Source organism: Bufo gargarizans, chromosome 4, assembly GCF_014858855.1.
Source record: "Bufo gargarizans isolate SCDJY-AF-19 chromosome 4, ASM1485885v1, whole genome shotgun sequence".
NCBI lineage: Eukaryota > Metazoa > Chordata > Amphibia > Anura > Bufonidae > Bufo > Bufo gargarizans.
Genome location: NC_058083.1, coordinates 59,150,944 through 59,171,547, shown reverse-complemented (window position 1 = coordinate 59,171,547; position 20,604 = coordinate 59,150,944). Strand labels below are relative to the sequence as shown.

The 20,604-nt window shown below is 48.6% G+C and overlaps 1 protein-coding gene across 1 annotated transcript in view; it reads right to left on the bottom strand.

The window, feature by feature from the left end:
- Positions 1–212: 212 nt before the first annotated feature.
- DPYSL5 (dihydropyrimidinase like 5) overlaps positions 213–20,604 on the bottom strand; it is a 47,882-nt gene continuing 27,490 nt past the window's right edge. Inside the window, exons 5-13 of the mRNA XM_044289014.1 lie at positions 20,072–20,140; positions 16,400–16,444; positions 14,863–14,938; positions 13,225–13,381; positions 12,843–12,984; positions 12,395–12,537; positions 11,914–12,121; positions 4,435–4,600; positions 213–2,588 (exon numbers count right to left, since the gene is read on the bottom strand). Of these exons, the coding sequence (XP_044144949.1) occupies positions 2,503–2,588; positions 4,435–4,600; positions 11,914–12,121; positions 12,395–12,537; positions 12,843–12,984; positions 13,225–13,381; positions 14,863–14,938; positions 16,400–16,444; positions 20,072–20,140 (1,092 nt within the window). The 3' untranslated portion in view covers positions 213–2,502. The remainder of the gene's footprint in view (positions 2,589–4,434; positions 4,601–11,913; positions 12,122–12,394; positions 12,538–12,842; positions 12,985–13,224; positions 13,382–14,862; positions 14,939–16,399; positions 16,445–20,071; positions 20,141–20,604) is intronic.

Below are 20,604 nucleotides of genomic sequence, written 5' to 3'. Positions count from 1 at the left end.
TACATGTGTGGTTCATATATCTTCGGTTGGCTAGATATCCTATCATTGTCAGATTGGTGTGGGCTCTGCAGATCCGTCCATCATCCTATTGGGGGGGCTCTAAAAATACAGATTAAAAAAAAAAAACACTGAAAGAACAGACGGCAAGCTTGAAGTTGTAATATTTTAATGAAAACTTAGACCAGAATCCACGATTTTCTCGCCCTGCTTTTTGCAAGCCTCGGGGCGGCACATTAACGCAATGGCACTGCGGCTCACGAACTGGCGAAGGATGGATGCAACGGGTGGGGGAGGGGCTGTGAAGTGAAATTAGTGCAACCTTTTAGTTTTTTTAGCACCATAACATTGGCAGGGAGAAGTGTGAATGTGGATAGGAGGAGGCTGCGGATCCAGAAGAAGCGTGAGTGGTCTGTGCCCCTCCGATATCACGACATAAATAAACTGTACCGAATAAAAGATCCAGAACTACATACAAAACAGCACAGCTCCAACGCACACACACGCACGCACTAAAGTCCGGGGCAAGTCACAGCAGAGTTATCACAGTGAAAGTTCACAGCGGTAAATACAATGCAACAGCAAAGCCGGCCGACCCAGCAGGACTCGTACCGCCGCCACGTGTGCTCTGCTATACCGATCCCGCTACATAACATGCGTCACTGCTCTAGATATTTTTTTTGTAAAGAATCCTTCCTAGCGTTGATCTAGCTCTACAGTTTCTCCTCTCTAGTGAAATTACACTAAATTCTTAGAAAATACCTCAAACCCCCTGCAGTTATCAATCCCAGCATGCTCCACTTCCGAGAATCCTTACTCTACATACGCAATACTAGACGTGCATGCATATGGCAATCCTGCCCCTATATGCTTTATCAATAACATGAGGCCTAGAGCCCTAGAAGTCACTGTTCCTGGAAGTGACATCATAGGATGAAGCAAGTCGGTGGGCAGTAATGTCAATGCAATCACCCCGAATCCTTCCTCTATCCAACCTCGATTCGTAGAGAATCCTTCCCTCTTTTTACACCCCAATCCAGAGCCAGGTAGACGCTAAGTGACAGACCAAAGGAAGCATCAGGATGTTGCCTGAAATGTTGTGAGAACAAAACATTCGGAAAGTTGAATCTGTCGTCCATCGAGAACTGGAAACGACCCAAGAGAAGACGTGTATTGTAATGTCATCATGTGTTACAATGATGGACCATAAATGTGGGACCCCTCATGATGGTCATACAACTACGGTACAACCCCCAACGTGGAAGGCTGGAGGCGTCACCACAGCTGCTGTAGAAGAAAGCTGCATGTGCCTAAAGCCAGAGCGGCTCTCCGAAGTGTGGACATAGGTGACCATGGGTCATGCATACACGATTAACCCCTGAGGCACCAAAATGGGACCTGCGGGTTTATGAGACTTCACTACGGTGAAAATAGTTGGGAGGTGGTTATTGCTGAGTTTATGACGGAGCCCTTTATTACTGACAGGTGAGTGATAAAACATGAGTAGGGTTCCCCCACTGGTATGGACACCTACCTGGCTGAGGGAGGCCAAAAGCATCCTTGTCACAGAAGCAGGGATGAAAGATTTTGTAATTTTAGATAATTGGGCCTGAAATGGTCCTAGTAGGGGTTATTACCCACTCCTTAAACCTCCATCTGCAATTTTTGGAAATGCTCATAGTCATCTAACAGTCCATAGGACAGAACCACATTGGGCGACCATAGATTACAAACCGTAACTTATTTAAAGGGTTGACCCAATAATATTTTGTATTAGGATGCAGCTGGGCAGTCAGTACTCCGCAAAGACTAAGTAAACCCTTCTTCAGATGGCTGAAGTCCCCGCCAACCCAAACTACAACTTTCTTTCTAATCAAATCTGTTCCAAAAGCTTGTTTAATGAAGATGAGGGAGGTTCTGAATGTTGCTTGAGACCATGCTGAGACTTCTTGCTCAGAGAGAGAGAGAGAGAGCTGCTTTATTCACAGTCTGCTACAGAGAAGATACATTGTAATAGTACTGGTCAATTCTGCACATGGCTGAGAATTTTTCCCATGCATATACGAAGAGTTAGTATTTTTTTATGACCCCTTTAGTGGAAAGCATGAAGAAGGATTATATACTGGTATAAGGAATGTGGACTGGGAGGATTATGATGCCTCCTGTGTGAAGACAAGCAATAACCGGTGAGACAAAGGCCACCGCTCCATCCATCCACACACTCACAGGACGTTCCCATACACACAGAGCACAGACCATCAGTTATCACTACGTTAAATAAAGGGTTAAGACGTTGGCGGCAGGTGACCCGGGCCGGAGATACATGTGAGGAGCAGGCGGTAACATTCTCCCAGCTGTAGACACCGCAGTCTGGTGTCGTTGGTGGGCGAGTCACAGTTGATCCCCTCTCTCGACAAATTACAGGTGAGTTTTTACGTGATGGGTGTGACTGACAAGGGGCAGAAGGGCTGATCTTCCGCAGGAGTGGGCGCTACTCTCTGCCGTTTACCAGATCCCGCTGGATCTTCCTCCAGGAGGGGCGAGGATTCTAGCAGAGGCGCGCTTTGGGATATGGTCGTCAATCTGGGCACCTGTAGGAGACAGAGACACTGTTACACAGTCCAGGCAGAGACATCCCAAACCAGGAGCGCTCTCCTACATGACACACCGCGGACCAGACAGACGCCTCGTCTTATTCTCAATTTACATGTTATGAGAAGACCCAAAATGTAGAAAAACACGAGCGTCGAGAAGAAGATGGGCGAAGACAATCACAAAGGAAAAAAAGATGAGAAGCCTGGAGCCAAGCATTTTCTTATCTGTTCACACTTGGTGGGAGCAGACAATAAATATCATACAATATACTCAACAGAAGGTAGAGCGTTCTACATCAAATGAATGTACAACGCATGATGTAAGCACACTTCCCAGAATGCAAATCACTAGAAAAAACTGGGAGATTCAGCTCTGAGGCCTGCAGAATAGTGAGTGCAGCTCTGGAGTCTAATACAGGATGTAACTGAGGATCAGTACAGGATAAGTAATGTAATGTATGTACACAGTGACTCCACCAGCAGAATAGTGAGTGCAGCTCTGGAGTATAATACAGGATGTACCTCAGGATCAGTACAGGATAAGTACAGGATAAGTAATGTATGTACACAGTGACTCCACCAGCAGAATAGTGAGTGCAGCTCTGGAGTATAATACAGGATGTAACTCAGGATCAGTACAGGATAAGTAATGTATTGTCTGACTGCCTCCAGCTACCATTAGGGGGAGCTCACTGCATACAGAGTTAGTATTGAGTTCAGTGTGAGTTGTATAAGTCTCTGTGTAGTGAGTCCCCCTTAGCGTTGGCTGGAAGCAGACAGACTTTCTTCCTGTAGCCTTTGGAGCTCTGTATCAGAAAGAACTGCAGCTCCAGTCCTTGTAGATATTGATCAGCACAGAATTTGGGATCTGAATATTTTTGGCCATTCATCGTGAGCTCACAGTGCAGAGTTTGCTGTTTAATGAGAAAAGCAACAATAAAGTTAAGGTTGGATTTAGGCTTATTTCACATTAACGTCATTAGCTCTGGCAGAGAACCACCTGCCGGGCCTCTCTGGATCAGGCACTCCCGGATGTTACTGCAATGCCCATCGGCCTTATTGTGTCATGCACTGCTCTGACTATGCGGGGGGTCGGCCACAATAGCAGCACGTGTTTAGCATTTTGTTTTGGAGCCGTGCTGGATCCGCCTTCCATCAGGTGCACTGGGTGGGGTCATTAGTTTAAATAGCACTCCTCCCCAGTGCTCTGAGCGGGTTATAGCAATCACTTTGGTCTTGGAAGCTAGGAAGGAAGGTTGTCTGTTCCAGCTCAGAAAAGAGGAGTGTGGTTTCTAGTTTTGTCGTTTGCTGTCTTGGTTGTTTTTGTGTCATCTCTCCCATCCAGGTTCTGTGCGAGCAGGCTGCTCCTATTTCCCCTCTTCACCATCTCAGGGAATCTAGGGTATTTCAGCCCAGGCACGGGAACACATCATTCCTACCACCAAGGTCTGAATGTGGGCTGAGCAGTGCAGGGAGAGAGGTCAGGGATTAGCTAGGAGGTGACCCTTCCCCTGCTTCTCACCTAGAGCCTGGTGTCTGGTTTATCTGTGAGTCTGAGTGCACGTCCGTCGTGACATTGACTATAATGGGGTCCAGCCGAGGTCCAGACACTACCCGTCAAATATTTACGCAGCGGTTTTTGTCCAGCCATATTTTCCGGGTAGCAGCAGGAGCTCTGCTGGACCCCATTATAGTCAATAGGAACAGAGGGGACCATGGTAACATCTGTTAATGCTGTATCCAGAGAGCTGCGCCAAGTTGTTTTCTGCTGGAACCAATAACGCTAGTGTAAAAGTAGCCTAAGAGTTAATTCCAGGTGGTGTAATGGGGGGGGGGAACTCACCAGATAGGCTGAAGCCGGACTCATGCAGATCCCGCATGCCTCCGTGACGAGTCGTTGGCCGGGTTGGAGTATCTGCCATCGGACTTCCAGTCTCTTTTTTTCCAGCGTTCATTATGACCGCCACGTCTCCCTGGTAGGGGGTACGGTCTACATATTTTAGGCTCAACTGAAACACACAAAAAATATAGATATATATGTGATATAACCTCTGATACACCGGCGCATTGTCAGACCGCGGGGTGTATACAACCCAGCAGATGAAACCGAAACCTCATCTGGCACATTCTCTATCATACAGGGTGCTTATTAAAATCAACTTCTGCCACCTAGTGGTGAATCTAAGAAACAACAGCATTTACTGTGTGTATAGCAGCTGTAAAGAGGAACCCTGCCATCATTTATATCTCTACTACTGGAAAATGAGAAATCACTGTTTAGTAAACTTTCTATTCATCTTCACCTTGTCAAGCCTACTTTATTCCCGGGTCTTAGAATTCATGGTAAAACAGGGTCCTTGACATTCCCCTCAGAAAAGGGGGAAATGGAGTTACAAATGTTGAGACTTTGGCAAGTAAAACCCCTTCATCAAAATTGTTTGTGCACAGATGGACTATATCGGACTTATCTTTAAAAATGTTTTGCTCAGCTTGACCTTTGTTCCTCTTTGATTAAAGCTGATGGCTTTATAGGGATTCCTAAGATTCTGGCCCTAATTGGCCCAGAAATACACTGTGCTCTGTTTTCTATTACCAGGAAATCATTCCCTAGAGATATTATTTTAAAATGTACAATTCAAAGTAACAGACGCAGCAGGTCTGCTAATATTTATGTTGGCGATAGCAGAAAATGAATGTGAGGCGTGATCCTCACAAAATCTGAAGACGTTAATGTCATCTACATGATCTCTTCAGTATCATATAGCTATCATAAGACTGTGAACGCTACAGGCTCCTCGAAATGCGTCTAGCAGAAATATCCAGTCTAAATACTGTCCTATGTATGCCCAAAAATATATAAAATATCGGTCACAATCAGTTAATGACCGTTTCTTCAAGCAGCACAAATCTCACAAGACCGGGCAGATAAACCACTGAAGGACTTTCCTGAGCTCCTGCCTTACAGTCTGTTGTGGATACAGTAAGCAGCTTGATCACTATGTGATACACAGGCATATTTAATATTTAAGTATATATTTTAATTGTATATTTTGTATTTTTTATTGTATGTTTTTACTCTGCTGAAATTCTACTATATATATATATATAACATCTTTGGTATATTTTAGTAATTCTTTATAGACTCTTCTAGCATTGTGGGCACTCAGATAACAGGCTATCATTTATTTTATTTTATTTTTTGGGTGGGGGCAAGCTACTATATCCTAGTTAATTAATTCTCGACAACCACAACTTTATTTTATAGGGTGGCCAGCCCCTAAAATAACTATCCCCCCTCCCCCTCCAACATTATTCTGCATTTCTCAGCACCTCACCTCAGCGGAGCGTGTTTCTGCCTGGAGCCGCACAATTGCAGGGTTAAAGTTCCAGCTCCTGCACTGTAGCAGGCCAGGTCCCCGGCTGTCAGAGACAGCACGAGACCCGAGGAGAAGGCAGAAGCAGTGCATCAGCGCTTCTGCTTCTCCTCACACAGGTGAGCGGCGCGCTGTGCAGTTTAGACCTGGCGATCACGTGATCGCCGGGTGTCAGAGGAATGCAGAGCCTCACCAGCTTGTACAGGCTGGTTTTCCTTTGGATGCTCCAGTTACAGTGAAAATAGTGCAAAAAAAAAAATTCTGTGTCCCCAAAGGACTTTTATGGACCTTTTGGGGACAAATTATGTGGCAAATACATTGTGGGGATTCGCTCTGGTAGTTAGGATAAGCGGGCGCAGTACAGAGGCAAAATACAAGTTCGGAATTCAAACTTCAGTGTTTATTCACACGTCGTGCCAAAAACAAAGCGTCACTTTTGCAGAGTCGGTGTTACTTCACACCCAATGGCAAGTTAATATAACAAAAAGTCTCCTTGGTGGCAGTTCTGCCTCAAAGTCCAAATACAGGCTTTAGACTGCCTGTTCCCCAGACACACGAGTCTCAGCTCTCCAGTCCAGCACAGGCCTCAGAGCCCAGCACACAGACATGGCTTCTGAGCCCAGCTGCCTATTTAAGGACAGCCAGGTGCTGCCAAAACCCGGGCCGGCACTTAAAATCCGATCCGGTATTTGACCTCACCTGGCTGTAAATCAGCCCAGCAGCACATGCTGGGAGGAAAATACCTGTTTTCCCAGACCAAACCTCTCACTGTGTCACAATATATATTAAAAGTAAAAATACACAAAAAAAAAAAGTGCAAAATTAAAAAAAAGTGTCCCCCAGAGGTCTTTTAAAAAAAAAAAAAAAAAATCATGTGAAACTATACATATTGTATAATAAAATGATCCAAAACATATAGTGAACTAATTATAATAATGCATATTTAAAAAAAATGAGCTGTAGTTTGAATAAAAATGACTTAAAAATAATTAAATATATAAATCTAGTTTCCCCCTAATAAAACCAAAAAAATAAAAAATTTAAAATCCCTGTTTAATGTAATAAAAAGCTGCAAAAGTTCTTTTGGTAGTCCCCAAAAAAAAAAAAAAAAAAGGAAAAAATAAAAAAGTTACCACTACACTACCCCCCCCCCCCCACTTATTAACCCCTTATTAACCCCTGATCACCCCCCTGTCATTGATAACCCCCCTGTAAGGCTCCATTCAGTCATCCGTATGTGTTTTGCGGATCCACAGACATCGCAGATCCGCAAAACACGGACACCGCAGATCCGCAAAACACGGACACCGGCAATGTGCTTTCCACATTTTGCGGATCCGCACATTGCCAGAACTATATAGAAAATGCCTTTTCTTGTCTGCAATTGCGGACAAGAATAGGACATGTTCTATAGGCTCTACAAAAAAATGCAGTGTTCGCCCGATCGGGCCTGATCTTGTGTGCACACTTGCGTTCAGTCCGCCCCACCGCAGTGACCGAATTTTTTTTTCTTCTGATCACTGCAAAAACACCGTAAAATCACTGCGGCGCTATAAAGATCGCTTTTGAGGGGCATGGCGAGTTCATAGAAGAATTTTTATTTTATTTTTGACACAAGTTAGCGGAATTTTTTTTTTTTTTTCTTACAAAGTCTCAAATTCCACTAACTTGTGACAAAAAATAAAATCTCACATGAACTCACCGTAGCCCTCACGGAATCCAAATGCGTAAACATTTTTTAGACATTTATATTCAAAACTTCTTCTCACTGCCCCTAAAATGCCAGGGCAGTATAAATACCCCACATGTGACCCCATTTTGGAAAGAGGACACCCCAAGGTATTTCGTGAGGGGCATGGCGAGTTCATGTCAAATTTTATTTTTTGTCACAAGTTAGTGGAATATGAGACTTTGTAAGAGGAAAAAAAAAAACAACAACAACATTTTCCACTAACGTGTGCCCAAAAAAAAGAATATTCTAGGAACTCGCCATGCCCCTCACGGAGTACCATGGGGTGTCTTTCCAAAATGGGGTCACATGTGGGGTATTTATACTGCCCTGGCATTTTAGGGGCCCTAAAGCGTGAGAAGAAGTCTGGGATCCAAATGTCTAAAAATGCCCTCCTAAAAGGAATGTGGGCACCTTTGCGCATCTAGGCTGCAAAAAAGTGTCACACATGTGGTATCGCTGTACTCAGGAGAAGTAGGGCTATGTGTTTTGGGGTGTCATTTTACATATACCCATGCTGGGTGAGAGAAATAAGACACCCCAAAACACATTCCCCAACTTCTCCTGAGTACGGCGATACCACATGTGTGACACTTTTTTGCAGCCTAGGTGGGCAAAGGGGCCAAAATTCCAATAAGTATCTTTACGATTTTACAGGGCATTTTTTACGCATTTGGATCCCAGACTTCTTCTCACGCTTTAGGGCCCCTAAAAAGCCAGGGCAGTATAAATACCCCACAAGTGACCCCATTTTGAAAAGAGAACACCCCAAGGTATTCCGTGAGGGGTATGGTGAGTTCATGTAAAATTTTATTTTTTGTCACAAGTTAGTGGAATATGAGACTTTGTAAGAAGAAGAAGAAAAAAAAAAAACAAAAAAAAAACAAAACAAAAAAACACCATTTTCCGCTAACTTGTGACAAAAAATAAAAACTTCTATGAACTCACTATGCTCATCAGCAAATACCTTAGGGTGTCTACTTTCCGAAATGGGTCATTTGTGGGGTGTCTCTACTGTCTGGGCATTGTAGAACCTCAGGAAACATGACAGGTGCTCAGAAAGTCAAAGTGCGTAAATTCACATTTTTGTACCATAGTTTGTAAACGCTATAACTTTTACCCAAACCCCAAAAAATATACACTTATTGCATTTTTTTTTTTATCAAAGACAATTTATATTGAAATGTAGTTTGATTTGAAAAGAATTTACAACAGAAAGTGAAAAATGTCATTGTTTTGCAAAAATTTCGGTCAATTTCTATTAAGATCAAAAAAAGTAAAAATGTCAGCAGCAATGAAATACCACCAAATTAAAGCTCTATTAGTGAGAAGAAAAGGAGGTAAAATACATTTGGGTGGTAAGTTGTATGATCGAGCAATAAACGGTGAAAATTGTGTAGTACAGAATTGTAAAAAGTGGTCTGGTCATTAAGGGGGTTTAAGCTAGGGGAGCTGAGGTGGTTAAAGGGAGTCTTCTAGTTAAAAAATTTTTACCCAGTTCCTGCAGCATAGCCCCTGACACAGAAGAGTCCTACTTTCCTGCTCCGTGCTGCTCTCACCGACTCCATCCTCCGGTCTCGGAGCACCTCTCCAGCCAATGACTGACTTTAGCGGTGACACGCTACTTGTGGCCAAATCACCACTGAGGCCAGTCATTGGCTGGAGAGGAACATGTGACTTTGCCCATATCCAACCGGATGTAAACAGCGCAGAAACCAGGAGATGGAGACAGCGGGAGCGGGAAAGTATGAACCTTCTGTTTCAGGTCCATGCTGCAGAACGTTAAATCTCTAAGCCCCCATTACACGGCACGATAGTCAGGACAGTTACTGGGAACAAGTGTCCATAGGAGCGATCATTCCCGATATCTGGCCGGTATAATCAGCCGCTGATCAAGGAATCACTCGTTGTCGGCTGATTTGCAGAATTTATCAGAAAGAAAGATGTATAATTACTGTGTAATCAGGAATGTGATACTGATAATGGGTGGAAGTGAATGAGGGAGGAATGACTGTGGTAGAGATGGGACTGAGGGGAGATCTGATTACTATGTATAAATATATCAGGGGGCAGTACAGAGATCTATCCCATCATCTATTCATTCCCAGGACTGTGACGAGGGGACATCCTCTGCGTCTAAGGCCTCTGGCACACAAACGTATTGGTTTCGTGCATTGAAGACCGCAATTTGTGGGCAGAGTTCTATTTTAACCTCATTGGTCCACAGGATCAAGGTCCCACCTTGATCACAATATATCTGAAGAAGCGCGCGAATTTGGCTGGAGGTGCGGCGGTCAGACATCGCTCTCATGGATAGCAGTAACGAAGAGGAAACTACGGCACCAATCAGCGTCCACCATTTCCCTATATGTTGACAGACGTTCTAGTTGGCGCACAGAGCTGTGCTCAGTATACGGGCTCTGAGCCATTTGTAAGGACGGGATTCCGTCTCGCATATCTGAAATCTGGCTCACAGCAAATGATTGTGAACAAGCCTTAACCCTACCAGGCCTGGGACCTCGATCACAGTTATCCGAGTGCTCCAGTCTCCTTGGGTGCTCTTACTTTTGTAAAGGTCCTACTTTTCTTTTTTCACTCTCTAAGATTGTACAAAGCAAAAATAATCCACCGATGTCGCTTAGAATGTTGGAAAGTGGGTCTCACCTTTAACTTTAAGCCTTTTGGAGATCATTTCATGTTCCACTTGCTTAACGCTGAACAGTAACAGTCATTTTGACCAGAGGAGCAGAAACTTCTGCCCCTGTACACACATGGTGGCCGGTGACGGCTCGTACGGGTTTATATGTACTGCCCGGCTTAGGTCAAGACGGCTGAACCATTGTACAAAACAAGCCCCTCTACATCTTGTGTCACCGCTATCTGATTACAGACCGGAAGCTCTCCTGCGCTCACAGACCGGAAGCTCCCCTGCGCTCACAGACCGGAAGCTCCCCTGCGCTCACAGACCGGAAGCTCCCCTGCGCTCACAGACCGGAAGCTCCCCTGCGCTCACAGACCGGAAGCTCCCCTGCGCTCACAGACCGGAAGCTCCCCTGCGCTCACAGACCGGAAGCTCCCCTGCGCTCACAGACCGGAAGCTCCCCTGCGCTCACAGACCGGAAGCTCCCCTGCGCTCACAGACCGGAAGCTCCCCTGCGCTCACAGACCGGAAGCTCCCCTGCGCTCACAGACCGGAAGCTCCCCTGCGCTCACAGACCGGAAGCTCCCCTGCGCTCACAGACCGGAAGCTCTCCTGCGCTCACAGACCGGAAGCTCTCCTGCGCTCATAGACCGGAAGCTCTCCTGCGCTCAGACCGGAAGCTCTCCTGCGCTCACAGACCGGAAGCTCCCCTGCGCTCACAGACCGGAAGCTCCCCTGCGCTCACAGACCGGAAGCTCCCCTGCGCTCACAGACCGGAAGCTCCCCTGCGCTCACAGACTGGAAGCTCCCCTGCGCTCATAGACTGGAAGCTCTCCTGCGCTCATAGACTGGAAGCTCTCCTGCGCTCATAGACTGGAAGCTCTCCTGCGCTCATAGACTGGAAGCTCTCCTGCGCTCATAGACTGGAAGCTCTCCTGCACTCACAGACTGGAAGCTCCCCTGCGCTCATAGACTGGAAGCTCTCCTGCGCTCATAGACTGGAAGCTCTCCTGCGCTCATAGACTGGAAGCTCTCCTGCGCTCATAGACTGGAAGCTCCCCTGGGCTCACAGACCGGAAGCTCCCCTGCGCTCACAGACTGGAAGCTCCCCTGCGCTCATAGACTGGAAGCTCTCCTGCGCTCACAGACTGGAAGCTCTCCTGCGCTCACAGACTGGAAGCTCTCCTGCGCTCATAGACTGGAAGCTCCCCTGCGCTCAGACTGTAAACTCTTGAGAGCAGGCCCCTCACTCCTATCTCTTGAATTATTGATGAGCTTGGCACGTTGGCGCTATCCTCTGCATGTAAACCGGACTGTTGCTATTCGATAGCAGCAAGCAGACATCTTGAAAAAGCTGAGGAACTGGAACACATAGTTGCAGAATGTTTCATCATACAGCAATGGAGCACGATATACCTGGGGCTAGATAAACGTCAGTGAATATGTATGACTTAAAAGATAACCTGTGGTGGGTCCACTCTCTGTCTCCTGCCCCTGGACACTAGCCTTCCTCATGTATTGGCCCCTGCCCATCCTTCTCAGGGCCCCTGACTCTCTCTGGCAGGGCGATGAGCTCACCTTTTCCTTCTGTATCATCTTCTTGTATAAGTAGTCTGGATAGGTCCTCATAGGGAAGAAGGATCCGGAGCCCTCGGCACACATGAAGACCCCATTCTCGTAGACCACACGGCCGCGGCTGATGGTGACCAGGGGCACGCCGTGGCATCGCATGTTCTCGTACAGGTTGACATCCCCGGCCTGGATCTGGGTGCTGGCTGAGATGGTCCTGGAGATCAGAGACGAGACGTAAGGACTATAGAGACCTAGCTTAAGGTTCCTGGGCCCGATGCAAAAATCAGCATCATGGCCACCACCTACCTTTCATCTTCATATGTGGCCGAGGTGCCCCCTCTAGCACCAGGGCCTGGGTGTGACCACTACATCTCTACCCCGATAGCTGCTCCCCTGCCGCTGCCGTACATATATACGTCTGGGACACTGGGAGCAATGGGGCTAAACAAAGTGGACTATGGGCTTACAAGGTCATCAGATCATCTACCTGGTGGCTTCGGGGTCCCAGACCACCACATCCGCATCAGCTCCGGGGATAATGCGTCCTTTGCGTGGGTACATGTTGTGGATCTTGGCTGCGTTGGAGCTGGTCACCGCCACAAAACGGTTCTCATCAATTTTACCGCCAACCTGCGGGACGTACAAAGATCATAAGGGGTCAATGTATATGCTGCGATACCCGGACACCAGGGGGCACTGCTTTGCAGATGTGTGGTGAAACTACAACTATAAGAGTTTTGGCTGACAGGGCATAGTGGGTGTTGTAGTTTCACCACGATAGTACAGCAGTCGGGCAAAAAGGCTGGTAGTTGTAGTCTGTGGTGTAAATCAATGTGAGGGTCGCTACTTGGGGCTTCGTGCAGTTGACGTCAGTCTGGGAGCATCATTGAAATCCTAATGGACGTCCCATCAGCCATGTCATGACATGGACTCACCACTCCTCTCTCCCAGATGACGCTCATGCGGTCCTGCACGCCTCCGACCCCGTGAGGAATTTTGGTGAAGTCGTCTTTGCCCATCGCCTTCTGTTTGGTGGTGAACGTCCTGTGGTCTGAGGCCACCACATTCAGGGTGTCACTGCCGAGAAGACAAGTCCGTCAGGGCTCTCCTAGATTCTGCACCCCAAGTTATCCTGCCCCAACCCAATAACAGCATCCTGCCAGCCCTCTGTCGCACTACATGTCCAAGGACTACCCTCCACCTGTGGATACCATTAACCCCTGTATAGTCTTCTGCTCTGGTATAGGAAAGCTTACTAATATGGAATGTCTCTTTATAGAAGGAGTGATGAAGATTGGGGAAGTTGTCCTCACTTACTTGGCCAGGAGACTCATGATGTAATTGGGGGTGTTAGCGTCTAGACGAAGTGGCGGGACAGTAACGTATGCGGCAGCATGTGACCATTCCTGGTGGTAGTAGTGAAGGCCGTTGAGGGTAGCGTGGGCTGTGGTGGTTTCTGCATAAACTGGTTTTCCTGTGGGGGAAAAAAAAAATATCATTTAAGGAGAGTTCTGGTTCTTATTCACATTCATTTCTAGATAAGAGATGGACAAACCTGTCCCTAGGTGATGTTTAGCATGGCTTCAGTCTCTAAGTGATGTATACAAACGGCTGCCGGTCTCTAGGTGATATACACATATGGCTGCCTGTCTCCACGTGATGTATAACATGGTTGCTTTTCTACAGATGATATATAACAGGGCTGCTTGTCTCCAGGTGATGGATAGCATGGCTGTCCATCTTTGGGTGATGTATAATATGGATGCCTGTCTCTAGGTGATGGATAACATGGCTGCCTGTTTCTAGGTAATCCATCACATGGCTCCCTATCTCTAAGTCATGTAAGCATGGCGGCATGTCAGTATATGATATATAACATGGGTATCTCTAGATGGTGGAAAACATGGCTGCCTGTCTCTAGGCAATGTATTGCATGGACGCCTGTCTCTAGGTGATATATATCATGGCTGCGTGTCTCTAGGTGATATATATCATGGCTGCGTGTCTCTAGGTGATATATATCATGGCTGCGTGTCTCTAGGTGATATATATCATGGCTGCGTGTGTCTAGAGGATTTATAATATCATGGCTGCCTGTCTCTAGGCAATGTATTGCATGGACGCCTGTCTCTAGGTGATATATATCATGGCTGCGTGTCTCTAGGTGATATATATCATGGCTGCGTGTCTCTAGGTGATATATATCATGGCTGCGTGTCTCTAGGTGATATATATCATGGCTGCGTGTGTCTAGAGGATTTATAATATCATGGCTGCCTGTCTCTAGGCAATGTATTGCATGGACGCCTGTCTCTAGGTGATATATATCATGGCTGCGTGTCTCTAGGTGATATATATCATGGCTGCGTGTCTCTAGGTGATATATATCATGGCTGCGTGTCTCTAGGTGATATATATCATGACTGCCTGTGTCTAGAGGATTTATAATATCATGGCTACATGTCTTAAGGCGATTTATAACATGGCATTCTGTCTCATATTTGACAGCGGTTCTTATTCTCACAGGGCTTTCCTGGGAACCAGTAAGTAGGTAAGTGTACGCTGATTCGGAATGGATATATACTCCCATTGGATTGGGACTACTTCTGATGCCTACTATTGCAGATGGACGGTTGCTGTGTACATGTAATAGGGTTAATGAGCCAAGCTGGTGCCAAAATATGCCCCGTCCTCCAGACATTCAGCAAAATTAAGAGGAGGTAAATACACAATGACCGGTCATTCTGTAGCTTTAAAGAAAATGAGGGGGGGGTATTCAGTATTCTGCACCCCATAACGGCACTATGGGAATGAGGGGAGACGAGGCCACTGATCCAGACGTGTTCCTCTCTAACCTGATCCTCCAGCATAAACACCTTAATATTCAGTACAATGCACACCGCTTCCATCTACCCGGTCCACAGAGCCCCACGGGATCCTGGGTGCGGATCTCACCTTGCATTTTGGCAGAAGCAATGACATCTCCTGCAGACATACTGGACACGTTCACCAAGTACACAGGGCAAAAGGTCTGAGAAGTGGAGACAGAGAGGTAGCTACAGGGTTAGTGGAGCAGAAAACACAGGAATCAGGATTAGTCACTGACTAAGAAGTGACACTGTCAGAGATGCTGCAAATATCACAAGAACACACACAGGAGCAGCGTCACACCGCATATCACACACAGGAGCAGCGTCACACACACACACACCGGAGCAGCGTCACACCGCATATCACACACACACACACACACACAGGAGCAGCGTCACACTGCATATCACACACACAGGAGCAGCGTCACACACACAGGAGAGGTCACACACACACACACACCGGAGCAGCGTCACACCGCATATCACACACACACACAGGAGCAGCGTCACACCGCATATCACACACACACACAGGAGCAGCGTCACACCGCATATCACACACAGGAGCAGCGTCACACCGCATATCACACACAGGAGCAGCGTCACACCGCATATCACACACACACACAGGAGCAGCGTCACACCGCATATCACACACACACACACACAGGAGCAGCGTCACACCGCATATCACACACACACACACAGGAGCAGCGGCACACCGCATATCACACACAGGAGCAGCGGCACACCGCATATCACACACAGGAGCAGCGGCACACCGCATATCACACACAGGAGCAGCGTCACACCGCACATCACACACAGGAGCAGCGTCACACCACACACACGCAGGAGCAGCGTCACCCCACACACACGCAGGAGCAGCGTCACCCCACACACACGCAGGAGCAGCGTCACCCCACACACACGCAGGAGCAGCGTCACCCCACACACACGCAGGAGCAGCGTCACCCCACACACACGCAGGAGCAGCGTCACCCCACACGCAGGAACAGTGTCACCCCACACACACGCAGGAGCAGCGTCACCCCACACACACGCAGGAGCAGCGTCACCCCACACACACGCAGGAGCAGCGTCACCCCACTCACACGCAGGAGCAGCGTCACCCCACCCACACGCAGGAGCAGCGTCACCCCACACACACGCAGGAGCAGCGTCACCCCACACACACGCAGGAGCAGCGTCACCCCACACACACGCAGGAGCAGCGTCACACCACACACACGCAGGAGCAGCGTCACACCACACACACGCAGGAGCAGCGTCACCCCACACACACGCAGGAGCAGCGTCACCCCACACACACGCAGGAGCAGCGTCACCCCACACACACGCAGGAGCAGCGTCACCCCACACACACGCAGGAGCAGCGTCACCCCACACGCAGGAGCAGCGTCACCCCACACGCAGGAGCAGCGTCACCCCACACGCAGGAGCAGCGTCACCCCACACGCAGGAGCAGCGTCACCCCACACGCAGGAGCAGCGTCACCCCACACGCAGGAGCAGCGTCATACCACACGCAGGAGCAGCGTCACACCACACGCAGGAGCAGCGTCACACCACACAAGTCCACCACTGTTGCACTCTCACCCGGTTGGCGATGGTTATGGCTCGGTGCACGGCTTCCGCTTCCAGCTGTAATGAGGACAGGGCATTCATTAGTGTGAATGACAGACTTCTCCTATAACATTGTCTCCAGGCCAGTGACTGAAAGCTCTATATTAGGGTTCGTGCACACGGCCATAGTCGCCTTTATGTTCCGCAAATCGCGGATACACAAAACACGGATTACGGCCAAGAGCCTGCAGCCACTTCGTTCACTCCCACACAAATGTCCTATCCTTGTCCGCAAAATAGACAATAAGACGACATGTTCTATTTTTTTTTGTAGGGCCGTGGAGCAGACCTACGGATGCAGATAGCACACTGGTGTTCTGTCCGCATCTTTTGCAGCCTCATTGAGATGAATGGGTCGGCATCTGATCCGTAAAAAAAAAAATGCGGATCAGATGCAGACCAAAACTACAACCGTGTGCATGAAGCATTACTGCTTTTAGGGGGCGGGTTCTTCCTGGCGTGATGTCAGAGCTGTGCTCTATGCTCTGGGCCAATCAGCATGATTTTCATAATCTAAGGGAAAGATACTGCAGCATCATTCTCCCCCCCCCCCCCCCCCCATCTTCAGTATTCTGTTGGGGTTTAAAAATGATGAACTATCCTGAAGATTGGTCATGAATATCCGATCGGTTGGGGTCTGCATCTCACCTAGGCCTGTGACGTCACGTCCATCGGTCACGTGCCCTTTGTGCAGCTCAATCACATCCCTGTAAATGGGACTGAACTGCAATACCAAGCACGACCACTATACAATGTACGGCGCTGTGCTTGGTAAACTATGAGGATGCCGCAGTGCTCTTCCAAGAGCTGAGCTCCTTCAAACAGTTAATGAGTGGGAGTGCTGGGAGTCGGACCCCCACCGATCAGATACTGGTGACCCATTCTGAGGAAAGCTCATCAAAAATTTAATTCTCGGAAAACACCTTATAAATGTTTTTAGTGCGGAGGGTGTGTGAATATTTACACACTGATTGCGTGAAATAACAGTCAGCAATAACTAGGGTTGGGCCATATCAAAAATATTCCCACGATAACGATATTAAGAAATATATCGCGATAACAATATATATCGCGATAAATGCCCATTTAGAAAAAATAACTCAAGACATGTACTGGTGTTTCCTTGTTGCCCCCATACATTATAATGTCTCCTTGATGCCCCCATGCAGCAATATCGCTTAGTTGCCCACCAAGAACAGGGTCACCGTTCCCCCAAAATCTGATGAAGAGCCCGTGCCCCCTGCTGTTCCATTCATTCTCTATGGGAGTGCTGGAGATAGCAGCGATCAGCCATCTTCACCGCTCCCACAGAAAATGGGACATCCTAGCAGAAAACCCCAATAAGTGGGTTGTTCAGAGTGTGCCCATCATAGGTGCACATTGTCAGGAAGGGCACCTTGGCATCATAAAGATGCCTTTCAGTCCAATAAGACATTGGGGGTCATTTAATAAAGACTGGCACTTCCCATATGGGTCTTAGTCCCTACACACTACAGCCATATTACCGCAGCCCCCAGAGTGCACCGACTGTTCTCAGCCCCGGCCTGTCTGTGCAGCAGCCCCCAGAGTGCAGTGACTGTTCTCAGCCCCGGCCTCTCTGTGCAGCAGCCCCCAGAGGGCAGTGACTGTTCTCAGCCTAGGCCTCTCTGTGCAGCAGCCCCCAGAGTGCACCCACTGTTCTCAGCCCCGGCCTCTCTGTGCAGCAGCCCCCAGAGTGCAGTGACTGTTCTCAGCCCCGACCTGTCTGTGCAGCAGCCACCAGAGTGCAGCGACTGTTCTCAGCCCCGGCCTCTCTGTGCAGCAGCCACCAGAGGGCAGTGACTGTTCTCAGCCCCGGCCTCTCTGTGCAGCAGCCCCCAGAGTGCAGCGACTGTTCTCAGCCCCGGCCTCTCTGTGCAGCAGCCCCCAGAGCGCACCGACTGTTCTCAGCCCCGGCCTCTCTGTGCAGCAGCCCCCAGAGCGCAGCGACTGTTCTCAGCCCCGGCCTCTCTGTGCAGCAGCCCCCAGAGTGCACCGACTGTTCTCAGCCCCGGCCTCTCTGTGCAGCAGCCCCCAGAGTGCACCGACTGTTCTCAGCCCCGGCCTCTCTGTGCAGCAGCCCCCAGAGTGCACCGACTGTTCTCAGCCCCGGCCTCTCTGTGCAGCAGCCCCCAGAGTGCAGCGACTGTTCTCAGCCCCGGCCTTCCTGTGCTGCAGCCCCCAGAGTGCAGCGACTGTTCTCAGCCCCGGCCTCTCTGTGCAGCAACCCCCAGAGTGCAGCGACTGTTCTCAGCCCCGGCCTCTCTGTGCAGCAGCCCCCAGAGTGCAGTGACTGTTCTCAGCCCGGGCCTGTCTGTGCAGCAGCCCCCAGAGTGCAGCGACTGTTCTCAGCCCCGGCCTCTCTGTGCAGCAGCCCCCAGAGCGCAGCGACTGTTCTCAGCCCCGGCCTCTCTGTGCAGCAGCCCCCAGAGTGCAGCGACTGTTCCTGTGCAGCAGCCCCCAGAGTGCAGCGACTGTTCCTGTGCAGCAGCCCCCAGAGTGCAGCGACTGTTCTCAGCCCCGGCCTCTCTGTGCAGCAGCCCCCAGGGTGTAGCGACTGTTCTCAGCCCCGGCCTCTCTGTGCAGCAGCCCCCAGGGTGCAGCGACTGTTCTCAGCCCCGGCCTCTCTGTGCAGCAGCCCCCAGAGTGCAGCGACTGTTCTCAGCCCCGGCCTCTCTGTGCAGCAGCCCCCAGAGTGCAGCGACTGTTCTCAGCCCCGGCCTCTCTGTGCAGCAGCCCCCAGAGTGCACCGACTGTTCTTAGCCCCGGGCTCTCTGTGCAGCAGCCCCCAGAGTGCAGCGACTGTTCCTGTGCAGCAGCCCCCAGAGTGCAGCGACTGTTCTCAGCACTCGACTGTGACTGTGCATTCTGCAATTTATGGAACGTGCGGCCCATAATAGAACAGTCCTATCCTATTTTTTAGGGGAGAAGGAGACTAGAAAAAAAATTGAGAATTGTGTGTTTTTTACATGTTTTTTCTGTTCACCACATAGGAGATATTTTTTAATAGTTTGGACTTTTTATGACGTGGCGATACCTAATTTGCTTTTCTTATAGTTTATGTATTTTTTTTTTTGTAAATTGGGAAAGAGGGCGATTTAAAATGTTTATGTTTTCGTGTTTTGTTTGTTTTTTAAACTTTTTATTTAATAACTATTCCCCCCCCCCTTAGGGGCTAGAACCTGGGATCTTTTCATCCCTTGTCCCAGGCACCCTGATAGAGATCTATTAGGGTGCATAGGATCTCACATTCTCCCGGCTGCCCTGGGCTTTGTGCGCGCGGCAGCAAGGAGAATACCATGGCAGCCTTGGATGCGTCAGTAACCGATCAGAGCCCTGAGATTTCACTGCAGGGGCTCCGATCAGAGGCTACCATATCGCCGTTTCTTAATACCGCGGTATATCGTTAAGACCGGTTTATTGCCCAACCCTAGCAATAACTATAATGGAAAAGACTGGAACTGAACCAACACCAGTGATGCCAAACATGCTGCTGCAATGCCCCAGATCAGCCTCCAGAGGCAGTGGTGCTCACAGCCTACATTGTTTTCTATACTGTGAATTTGGCCAAGTTGGGGGTGGCGAATTCAGAGGAATTGGCACCAATCTCGACGCCACTGCTCATACCTCCTCGGGCCGACTGATCTCAATCCCTTCAGGGCCGGTGATTCCAAGCTCTAAGGTCTCCTTGGCACCCTGCAAGGAAATTTCAAAGCTGGCATTATATGGGCAAATGCAGACAACAGAAACTGAAAGGGGCGCGCATTTTTCGACAATCACTTTCCGTGCGTCACACATATGGGAGCTTACGGAGGTCAGCCACTTCTTTGAAGGCTATGGACACTTTTGGGGAATTTTTTTTTATCACTGCATTTTACTCACTTTTGCATAAAATATTTTTTTTCAAATGGCCTTTATTAAAAATTTTCAGCCATTTCCGAGATGCAAGGTTTTAAAAACCAGTCTATTTGCAGGTTGTCACAGGCTGTTTTTTTTTTATCCTTTCATCTGACGGCTCATGTGTAACTCTTATATTTGATCTCCTGACCTCATAAACACTCATTATAGAATAAGATAGGAATATGGCTTAAATAAGTGTTTATGAGGTCAGGAGATCAGAGATGAGCGCTACACATGAGCTGTCAGATGACGGGATTTTA